This window comes from Onychomys torridus, chromosome 20, assembly GCF_903995425.1.
Source record: "Onychomys torridus chromosome 20, mOncTor1.1, whole genome shotgun sequence".
NCBI lineage: Eukaryota > Metazoa > Chordata > Mammalia > Rodentia > Cricetidae > Onychomys > Onychomys torridus.
Window position 1 is genome coordinate 47,982,939 of NC_050462.1, and position 12,247 is coordinate 47,995,185.

Genomic DNA, 12,247 nt, shown 5'->3' on the forward strand with positions numbered 1-12,247 from the left:
TTCTTTCCCTCAAATCTTGCCCTTCATTATTCCCACTGTCGTCTAGGTTGTTCATGTAGATCTCATCCATTTCTCTGTCATTGGGTGATCCCCGGGTCTTTCCTAGGGTCCCGTTTTCTAGGTAGCCTCCCTGGAGTTGTGTAGCAGTCTAGTCAACTTTGTTTCACATCTAGTATCCTCCTATGAGTGAGTACATAGCATGTTTGTCCTTCTGAGTCTGGGTTACCTCACTCAGGATGATTTTATCTAGATCCATCCATTTGCCTGCAAACCTCATGATGTCATTGTTTTTCTCTGCTGAGTAGTACTCCATTGTGTATATTTACCATATTTTATTCATCCATTCTTTACTTGAAGGGCATCTCTGACATGTGGACCAATGTAATTGAATTAAAGACCCTGCCATTAACTCCCACACCTATGAACATATAATTTTTGACTAAGAAGCCAAAAATGTACAATGGAAAAAAGAAAGCATCTTCAACAAATGGTGCTGGCATAACTGGATGTCAATGTGTAGAAGGCTGCAAATAGACCCATATCTGTCACCATGCACAAAACTTAAGACCAAGTGGATCAATGACCTCAACATAAATACAGTTACTCTGAACCTGATAGAAGAGAAAGTAGGAAGTATTCTTGAATGCATTGGCACCAGAGATCACTTTCTAAATATAATACCAGTAGCACAGACACTGAGAGAAATAATCAATCAATGGGACCTGTTGAAACTGAGAAGCTTTTGTAGAGCAAAGGACACGGTTAACAAGACAAAGTGACAGCCTACAGAATGGGAAAAGGTCTTCACCAACCCCACATCTGACAGAGGGCTGATACCCAGAATATATAAAGAACTCAAGGAATTAGACATAAAAATGCCCAACAGTCCAATTAAGAAATGGGCTATAGAACTAAACAGAGAATTCTCCACAGAGGAATTTCAAATGGCTGAAAGACATTTAAGGAATTTCTCAATATCCCTAATTATCCAGGAAATGCAAATCAAAATGACTCTGAGATACCACCTTACACCTGTCAGAATGGCTAAGATCAAAAACACAGAAGACAGCTTATGCTAGAGAGGATGTGGAGCAAGCAGAACTCCCCTCCACTGCTGGTGGGAATGCAAGCTTTTACAGCCACTTTGGCAATCAATATGGTGCTTCCTTAGAAAATTGGGAATCCATCTCCCCCAAGGCCCAGCTGTAGCACTCTTGGGCATATACCCAAGGAATGCTCAATCATACCACAAGGGCATTTGATCTGCTATGTTCGTATCAGCATTGTTTGTAATAGCTAGAACCTGGAACCCACCTAGATGCCCTTCAACGAAAATATTTTCAAAAGCTACATTCCACCTATTTGGAAGGACTTAAGGAAATGGATGAGTTCTTAGATGCATACAACCTATGAAATTTATACCAGAATGAAATAAATATCTTAAACAGTTCCATACCCTACAGTGAGATTAAAGCAGTAATAGCTTATTCTGACCTTCCTCACAAAAAAGTTCAGGGACCAGATAGATTCACTGCAGAATTCTTCTAGAAAAGCAAACCAAAATCAAAACCTTGATACTCAAATTATTCTATGCAACAGAAAAGCATAGACTCCTTCAAACTATTTTTATGAGATAAGTATTACCTTCATGTACTGGGTGGTTTGGGGTGCCAATTTGACACAAGCTAGAGGTATCAAAGGAAGGAGCCTCAGCTGAAGAAATTCCTCCTTGGGATCCAGTTGTAAGGCATTTTCTCAATTAGCTATCAATGGGGGAGGGCTCAGCCCATGGTGGGTGGTGCCATCCCTGGACTGCTGGTCCTGGGTTCTATAAGAAGGTGGGCTCAACAAACCTGGGGAAGCATGCCAGTGAACCGTACCTTTTCAAAGCCTCTGTGTCAGCTGCTGTCTCCAGGATCCTACCCTGTTTGAGTTCCTGTCCTGACTTCCTTCAGTGATGAACAGCAATGCTGAAGGGTAAGGCAAATAAACCCTTTCCTCCCCAAGCTGCTTTTTGGTCATGGAGTTTTGTTGCAGCAATAGGAATCCTAAGACACTTGATAATGCTTCTTTATGTTTGGTTTGTTGGATATAAACTAATTATTATTATTATTATTATTATTATTATTATTATTATCATTATTATTGTTATTGGTTTTTCAAGACAGGGTTTCTCTGTGTAGCTTTGTGCCTTTCCTGGATCTTGCTCTGTAGACCAGGCTGACATTGAACTCATGGAGATCAGCCTGCCTCTGCCTCCTAAGTGCTGGGATTAAAGGCGTGCAGCACCACCACCTGGCAGATATAAATTTTTTAAAGGATGCTTATGTCATGAAAGTTTTCCTTTATCTTTCAGTCATGGCAGATAGTTTTGCTTGGTATAGATTAACTGTCATAGTCTTTTAGAACTTGGAATTCATTGCTCTTCTGGTTTTCAAAGTTCATTGAGAAATCAGCTGTTATTCGGATGGGTTTTCTTTTATATGTGACTTGCACTTTTTTTTCTTGCAGATTTCAAACACTTTTTTGTTATATATACATACCTAGTGCTTCAGTTATGACGTGCTATGGGGATTTCCCTCTGGTCTTGTCTGCTTGGTGTTTTATGTGCTACTTATATCTGTTTAGTGTATCTTTTCTTTCCTTAAAGATGTTTCCTTCTATGATCTTGTGGAGGATCTGATCCATACAACTGACTTGGGATTCTTCTCCCTCGTCTATGCACATAATTTAAAATTTTTTTTTCTTTCATGATGTTCCACATGTACTGTATGTTCCATTCCTGTGTGTTTATTTTTTTTCATATTCCTTGCTTTTTGGTTTAGTTACTCTCTCTCCTGCTTGATTCATTGTACTTGTAAGCAAATTCATTTTACTTTGTTCTCTATTGAATAGTCTAGTTGGGTTACTGGATTTTTTATAATTTTATTCCAGCTTGAGTTATTTCCAATGTTCCTATCTCTTTACTGAATTATTTTTTGAAGCCTTGGATTATCTTCATCATTTCCATTAGCCTTACACTTGTGTTTATTGGGTATCACTCAGTTGTTTATTTCCTTAAGATATTTCTCCTTAATATTGCTGTGCTGTTTCTTAGTGTCTTCTTTAAACTCCTTGAAATCTTTGATGTAAATTATGACCATTCCTTAAAATTCTGTGCCCCATCTTTCATATAGGTAATTGCCAAACGTTTCTATAGATCCTTTTTTTTTGAGGCAGGATACTGCTTGATATTTCATATATATTTTTTTGTATTTTTCCAATGAGTTCTCACCATGTGGATTTCCTTTTTAGTTTTGTGTTTAAAATGGACAGAGTATGTTGGAGTAGAAGTGAGGAGGTGTGAACCAGTTTGGGCCAAGACAGTTGTTGAATATGTCCTAGATAGAATGAAATCAGTTGGACACCATGGACTGCTCTAATGAGCAGGTTGTGTATTGTGGTCCAACCATGGAGTGTTGTAGTTGATCTGGGTCTTGGGAGGGGTTGTGAGAGGGAGGATTAATCAGGATTAACCTAGTAGACTCTGAAGAAGAATGCTCAGAATCTTACTGGATTTTTTTTTTTCAGCACAGGCATGTGTAGCCAGACTAGGCCACTGGATGTGGGACCTTGCCTGGATCTGAAGGTCTGGGGATGGTCCATGAAGAGAGGGTTCTAAGGATTCACCTTGCCCTTGAGAAGCCTCAAAATTTTTCTTTTTATATTTTCTTTATTTATTTTAAATAAATATTTTCTTCAATTGTTCTCTTGACTGCAATCCCAATTTATTGACATTTTAAATCCTTTTTTTTTAAAATTTGTGCAGTTTTGGTATCACTGAAATCATTCATATATCTCTGTATTGATGTAATTTGTCCTATTTCATTGACATTTAAGATTTGGATTTCTTAATATATGGTATATATGATTTTCCAGTTGTGGGCTCAACAATTCTCTTACAGTCCCTCCTCTTTCTTGAAAATTGGACACCTGGGACTCCATCTGGGGCCTGGCTGAGGATCTCTGTATCCACTTCCATCAGTATATTGGATGAGAGTTCCAGCTCGACTGTTAGGGTGTTTAGCCATCTGATCACCAGTCTAGGTCAGATCAGGCTTTCTCTCGACCATAGCCGGCAGTCTACAGAGGATGTATCATTGTGAATTTCAGGGGACCTCTCCAGCACTCTGCCTATTCCTGTTCTCATGTGGTCTTCATTTATCATGGTCTGTTATTCCTTGTTCTCCCTTTCTGTTCTTCATCCAGCTGGGATTTCCTGCTCCCTTAAGCTTTCTTTCCCTCAAACCTTGCCCTTCATTACTCCCCCTGTTGTCCAAGTTGTTCAAGTAGATCTCATACATTTCTCTGTCATTGGGCCATCCCTGTGTCTTCCTAGGGTCTCGTTTTCTAGGTAGCCTCCCTGGAGTTGTGTAGCAGTCTAGTCAACTTTGTTTTACATCTAGTATCCTACTATGATATATATATATATAGCATGTTTGTCCTTCTGAGTATGGGTTACCTCACTCAGGATGATTTTTTCTAGATCCATCCATATGCCTGCAAACCTCATGATGTCATTGTTTTTCTCTGCTGAGTAGTAGTCCATTATGTGTATGTACCATATTTTCTTTATCCATTCTTCAGTTGAAGGGTATCTTGATTGTTTCCAGGTTCTGGCTATTACAAACAAAGCTGATACAAACATAGCAAAGCAAATGCCCTTGTGGTATAATTGAGCATTCCTTGGGTATATGCCCAAGAGTGCTACAGTTGGGTCTTGGGGGAGATGGACTCCCGAATTTCTAAGGAAACGCCATATTGATTTCCAAAGTGGCTGTAAAAGCTTGCATTCCCACCAGCAGTGGAGGGGAGTTCTGCTTGCTCCACATCCTCTCTAGCATAAGCTGTCTTCTGTGTTTTTGATCTTAGCCATTCTGACAGGTGTAAGGTGGTATCTCAGAGTCATTTTGATTTGCATTTCCTGGATAATTAGGGATGTTGAGCAATTCCTTAAATGTCTTTCAGCCATTTGAGCTTCTTCTGTTGAGAATTCTCTGTTTAGTTCTATAGCCCATTTCTTAATTGGACGGTTGGGCATTTTTATGTCTAATTCCTTGAGTTCTTTATATATTCTGGGTATCAGCCCTCTGTCAGATGTGGGGTTGGTGAAGACCTTTTCCCATTCTGTAGGCTGTCACTTTGTCCTGTTGACCATGTCCTTTGCTCTACAAAAGCTTCTCAGTTTCAACAGGTCCCATTGATTGATTGTTTCTCTCAGTGTCTGTGCTACTGGTGTTATATTTAGAAAGTAATCTCTGGTGCCAATGCATTCAAGACTACTTCCTACTTTCTCTTCTATCAGGTTCAGAGTAACTGTATTTATGTTGAGGTCTTTGATCCACTTGGACTTAAGTTTTGTGCATGGTGACTGATATGGATCTATTTGCAGCCTTCTACACATTGACATCCAGTTATGCCAGCACCATTTGTTGAAGATGCTTTCTTTTTTCCATTGTGCAATTTTGGCTTCTTAGTCAAAAATTATATGTTCTTAGGTGTGCGGGTCAATGTCAGGGTCTTCAATTTGGTTTCATTGGGCCACATGTCAGTTTTTTTGCCAGTACCAAGATGTTTTTATTATGGTAACTATAGAGTAGAACTTGAGGTCAGGGATCGTCATGCCTCCAGAGGTTTGTTTTATTGTACAGGATTCTTTTGGCTATCCTGGGTTTTTTGTTTTTCCATATGATGTTGAGTATTATTCTTTCCAGATCTGTGAAGATTTGTGTTCGTAATTTGATGGGCATTGTGTTGAATCTGTAGATTGCTTTTGGTAAGATTGCCATTTTTACTATGTTAATCCTGCCTATCCATGAGCATGGGAGGTCTTTCCATTTTCTGACATCTTCTTCAATTTCTTTTTTCAGGGACTTAGAATTCTTGTCATATAGATCCTTCACATGCTTAGTTAGAGTAACCCCAAGGTATTTTATATCATTTGTGGCTATTGTAATGGGTGTGTTTCTCTGATTTCCTTCTCAACCTGTTTGTCTATTGTATATAGGAGGGCTACTGATTTTTTGAGTTGATCTTGTATCCTGCTATGTTGCTGAAGGATTTTATTAGCTGTATCAGTTCCTTGGTTGGATTTTTTGGGTCACTCATGTATACTATCATGTCATCTGCAAATAAGGAAAGCTTGACTTCTTCCTTTCCAATTTGTATCCCGTTAACCTCCTTATGTTGTCTTATAGCTCTGGCTAGAACTTCAAGCACTATATTGAATAAGTATGGTGAGAGGGGACAGCCTTGCCTTGTTCCTGATTTTAGTGGTAGTGCTTTGAGTTTCTCTCCATTTAGTTTGATTTCTGGCTGTTTGCTTGCTGTAGATTGCCTCTATTATGTTTAAGTATATTCCCTGTATTCCTGATCGCTCCAAGACCTTTATCATGAAGGGGTGTTGGACTTTGTCAAATGCCTTTTCTGCATCTAGTGAGATGATCATGTGTTTTTTTTCTGTGACTTTGTTTATATGGCGTATTACATTGATGGACTTTTGTATGTAGAGCCACCCTTGATCTCTGGGATGAAGCCTATTGATCATGGTGGATAATTATTTTGATGTGTTCTTGGAGTCTCTTTGCCTGCATTTTATTTAGTATTTTTGCATCAATGTTCATGAGGGAGATCGGTCTGTAGTTCTGTTTCTTTGTCGCATGTTTGTTTGGTTTAGGAATCAGGGTAATTGTAGCCTCATAGATGAAGTTTGGTAATATTCCTTCTGCTTCTATTGTGTGGAACAATTTAAAGAGTATTGGTATTAAGTCTTCTTTGAAGATCTGTTAGAATTCTGCAGTGAAACCATCTGGTCCTGGCCTTTTTTTGTTGGGCGACTTTTAATGAATGATTCTATTTCCTTAGGGGTTATTGGACTATTTAAATGGTTTATCTGGTCTTTATTTAACTTAGGTATGTGGTAACTATCCAGAAAATTATCCATTTCTTTTAGATTTCCCAGTTTTGTGGAGTAGAGGTTTTTGAAGTATGACCTGATGATTGTCTGGATTTCCTCATTGTCTGTTGTTATGTCCCCCTAAGGATTTTATTATACAAGACTTTCACTTGTTTAGTTACTGCAAGGCATTTTTTTGAGACTATTGTGAAAGGTGTTGTTTCATTGATTTCCTTCTTTGTCCATTTGCTGTTTTATGTAGGATAGGTACTTATTTTTATGTAGTAATTTTGTATCCTGCCACACTGATGAAAGTGTTTATCAGGTGCTTAACATTTCTAGTTGAGTCTTTCCTTAGGGCATTTTATGTTAAAAATAATAATCATCTCCAAATAAGGACACTTTGCTTTCTTTCCTGTTTGTGTGCCCTTGGTCCCCTTCAATTACCTTATTGTTCTACCTAAGGCTACATGTATTACATTGAATAGGTGTAGAGAATATAGACAAGCTTGTCTTATTCCTGATTTTAGTGGAAATGCTTTGTGATTCTGTCTGTATAGGATGATGTTGGCTGTGATATGTCTGTAATTTGCCTTTATTATGTCAAGGTATGACTGTCATATTTTTTATGTCTCTAGCACTTTTATCATGAAGCAATGTTGGATTTTGTCAAAGGCATTTTCTACATCTAATGAGATAATACATGTAATGGGGGGGTCTTTAAGCCTCTTTTTATGGAAGATTACCTTATGATTTATGTCTGATGAATGAGCCCTGCATTTCTGGCATGAAGCCAACTGGATTGTGGTGGATAATCTTTTTTGGTATGTTCTTGAATTTGGTTTGTAAATATTTTATTGAGAATTTTTCTACTTATGTTCATAAGGGATATTGGTCTAAAATTTTCTTTTTTATATGTGCCTCTGTGTGGTGTTAGTATCAGGGTAACACTGACTTAATAAAAAGAGTTAGAAACTATTCCTTCAGCTTCTGTTTTGCGTAATAACTTTAGTATCACAGTTATTCATTCTGACAGTCTGGTGGACTTCTTCCCTGAAATCATCTGTCCTTGGACTACTTTTTGTTTGGGATATTTTTAATTACTACTTCTATTTTGTTAGGGTTTGTGTATTGGTCAAATTAACTAGAGCTGGAGTTATAGGTGGTTGAGAACTCAACAATAGAGGTGCTGAAGTGTTATATGGTCCTCTGGAAGGGCAGTGCATTCTCTTAACCACTGAGATATCTCTCCAACCTCAGAACTTTTTTTATTTAACATAAGGAAATAAACACATCAGAGATTTTAGACCCTTTCTTTCAATAGTAACTAACCAGAGGGTGCTATTTCTCTTTCCTAACATTTTAATTGTGATGCCTTATTTTCTTCACTTTTAGTAAATCTCTGATTTTTGGTTTTGTGATATTTTGATAACGTTTTACTATAGGAAGAAAGTGCCACTATTACAAATACACTTTTAAATATCAATAACTCTTATTTATTCTCTAGAGTAATGAAAAGACCAACTAATGTGGAGAAAACCTTAGTTTCTTGGATGTACACTTTATAGTTTTAGCATGAATGATGATAACATCACATATGATTTTAAAGAATGAGTTTCATAAGGTAAGATCTGGGTGGAATATTAGTTGTCATTGCAGGAAATTAATTCTGAAAGGAGATAATAGAGAATCTGATTTGTCATGACTTCTAGCTCTTTGATATAGATGCAATCCTCTTTACAGAGTCACTGAAAGCTTGTTTCACCTGCTTGTTCCTTAAGGTATAAATGAAAGGGTTCAGTAGAGGTGCAACAGAAGTAGTGAGAACCGAAACACCTTTATTTATGGCTACTTCATCCTTAGCTGATGGCTTGATGTAGATGAAGATGCAACTTCCATAGGTGATGGAAACCACAATCATGTGAGATGAGCAGGTAGAAAAGGCCTTTTTCCTTTGCTGTGCAGAGGGGAATCTCAGAATTGTTCTGATGATGTATGCATAGGATAAAATCACACAGATTAGTGTACTAATGAGTGCAAAGACAGCCACAAATATAACCATCTGTTCTATTACCCATGTGTCTGAGCATGAAATCTTTAGAAGGGGACCTGCATCACAGATGAAATGATCAATGGCATTGGAGTCACAGAAGTCGAGTTGGAGGCCCATGCTAAGGGGTGGGATGATCATAATTAAGCCAGACACCCAACATGAGACAACTAGTAAGGTACACACCTTGGGCTTCATGATGTTCATATAATGAAGGGGTTTACAAATAGCCACATAACGATCATAGGACATAGCTGCTAAGAGAAAAAACTCAGTTGCTCCAAAGAGAGTAACAAAGAATATTTGACTTGCACAAGCATTATAGGTAATGGTATTGTCTCCACTTGATATACTGTATAGGAATCTAGGGATACAGACTGTGGTAAAGGAGACTTCTAGGAAAGAAAAATTTCTAAGGAAAAAGTACATAGGTGTTTTAAGATGGGGATCCACCAAGGTGAGGCTGATGATAGTCAGGTTTCCTGTTACACTCAGCATGTATGTGAGAAATAGAAAGATAAAAAGCAGAACTTGAAGTTGTGGGTCATCTGTTAGTCCCAGAAGGATGAAGGTTGTTATTGCTGAGTGATTTCTCATTCCTGCCTGTAGATAGTTAAGGCTTTATAAAGTCACAGCTATGAACGTCTACAAAGGCTGTGGATACAGATGCCAATAAATGAGCCTGTATTTACTGTATTTACTTTCTAAGTTTTCATCATAACAAGTGTTGCCATTGCCTGGATTTAAGAAATGAGCAGTGGGGAATATTTAAGGACTCATGTTGTTGTAAAAAGTGCAAAGTAAAGAATTATTTGCTGTCCTTAAGGATTTCCAGATGTAGTTGATTTTCATTCATTATGTAGATAGAAGTTCCAAATGTGTCTAGAGAAACATTGTTTCAGACAAATTCTGGATATTGGATGCATGTACATATCTAAGAACATAAATTTTCTTCAATACTATTACCTGGATATTGCTTTAAGCATAAGATGTTTTTCTCCTGGAAAACAAACAACAGAGATGATAGCAGTGTTTTTTTGCACTTGCTAGATGGTTAGGTTACATGTGATCTGAAGGGGGAAAAGAAAATAGGGAGTTCCTTAGAGAGGGGGAGGTAGATAAATGCAGGAGAAGGAGGCAGCTAAAATGACAATATGGCTGGTTGAAAATCCACAAGGAATAATAATACTAATTGTTTACCTAAAAACCCTTTAATACATGTAATTCAGTTTATAAATATACATATATATTTTAAAGACAATTTTCTCATCTGTGCTGATGATGTTCTCCAAGAGTCAAAGACCACATAGCAAAAATCCCAAGCCAGACTTGGAAAGCCTTCTTTTGTGTTGTTGGCAAGTGCTGTCTAAGGTAATATCAAAACATACAGCTTATTGATATTGCCTTGGATACCCCTGTCCCCAGATTTGGTAGGTGAGTCCCTATTGCTGAAGGTATCATGAGGTTCAGAAACAGGGCCTAGAAGCCCTGAGCTGAAACTGGTCTAAATGCATCATCCATGAGGACTAGCATTCAGGGTACCAGAAGGCTTCATGCAATCTTCCAACAAAGGAGGCAAGTAATAGTTCTACTCAACTATGATGCCTATGAACCACATCAATGGCCAGAATGGCACAAAATAACCCTATGGGTACAGCAGTGGTACACATCCCTTGGCAGTGACCAACTACTTTCTAATTGGACTTTAGGACCACTCCATAAGAGGGATACCATACATCCTACTGGAAACTTAGCTGACTACTCAGTGCTAGTGAAATTATATGTTTGGGGGGCGGGGAATCTCTAACCACTACTTTACTAAATCTGTATACTCTTCAACAACAATCTGTAAACATATGCCCAAATGCTTACATATAAATGCAGTGTTCACCTCTCACCAAGGAAACTTTTTGCAACAGATGGAAACCACTAAAGAAAACTACAACCAATCACCATGTAGAGCTGTGGCACCCAGGCCCAATGGCTATATCTACAAAGTTTTCCCACATCCATGGCTGAGAGTACATTGCAGAAGAGTGGGTGGAAAGATGATAAGAACCAGAAGATCAGGCACTTTGCTATGAGATTGTGTCTCCTAATAATATCAAAAGCTACACCTGTAATATCTCTCCAACATGACTTCCCAAACTTAAGCTAATCAAGGATGATGCCAACAAACATGCCATACTACATGGAGGAAAGCTCATGATAACTCATGAGACTTCAACCCTACACAAATAACTGCAGACAACTGAGTAAAGCTGGGAGTGGCAGAAGTGATGATCCCCAAGGAAGAGCACACCAATCAATTATCCAGTGCCAGATAATGCTCAGCGCTGAAAACATACATACAAGTAACATTCTATGAACTTAACAGGTTATATTTAGGAATATATATGTACACACCAGTACCTATGCACGTTCAATAACACTTGAGAAAATAGGCAGTGGTTTGAAGTAGAGCAGAGAGGGATAAAATGAGAAGGTTTGGATGGAGGAAAGGGAAGAAAGAAGAAATTCTGTAATAAAAATGCAAATATTAAAATAAAATAATATTAAAATAAAAATTAAAATATCCAAAAATAAACAATGAAACTCCAAAAGATATTAGTCTGCCATGTCATCTCCTGTTTAGTTTATGGTTTAAGTATCAGTGTTGTGTTGTAACTTTAATTTTTTTTTTTTTACCAGAGCTTAGGATCGATCCCAGGGCCTTGTGCTTGCTAGGCAAATGCTCTACCCCTGAGCTAAATCTCCAACCCCTGTAGTGTTTTTAAGACCCACAAAAATCTTAATTTCTGCTGAAGCCCAATGACACATCTGACTAAATCTTTCTCTTGCCTGCCATTTGCACAACATTAAAAGATAAAGTTCTATAGTTCTTTAAATTGGTCCCATGTCATCATTCTGAATTTTCTTGTAGCTTTGTATCTCTATATTTTTTTTACTGTTTTTGTCTTACTATCCTTTCTCTATTAATATTTCATCATATTAATATGATCATTAATATCAGACATCTTGATTTAATTTTCCATTTATTAAAATTCCACAAGTGAAAATTTCCACTTTGTCAAATTTAGTATTTACATTGTGTATTGGCAAGGGCTGTCTAAGGTCATCTCAAAACATACAGTTTATTGCTATTGTCTTGGATACCCCTGTCCCCAGAGGTGGAAGGTGAGTCCCTGTTGCTGAAGACATCATGAACTTCAGAAACAGATCTATTCATCTTATGAAGTCTTGCTCACCATGTATATCCACAC

At 37.7% G+C, this 12,247-nt stretch overlaps 1 protein-coding gene across 1 annotated transcript; it reads right to left on the minus strand.

Annotated features, from left to right (window-relative positions):
* Positions 1 to 8,642: 8,642 nt before the first annotated feature.
* On the minus strand, positions 8,643 to 9,581 carry LOC118571081 (olfactory receptor 6C2-like). Its single transcript, XM_036169977.1, has one exon. It carries the CDS (start codon positions 9,579 to 9,581, stop codon positions 8,643 to 8,645), a length of 939 nt encoding a protein of 312 aa, XP_036025870.1.
* Between the last annotated feature and the right edge of the window lie 2,666 nt (positions 9,582 to 12,247).

Bases quoted from the DNA above. Each gene is read 5' to 3' on its own strand.
- LOC118571081 (XM_036169977.1), bottom strand. From the start codon at position 9,581: ATGAGAAATCACTCAGCAATAACAACCTTCATCCTTCTGGGACTAACA.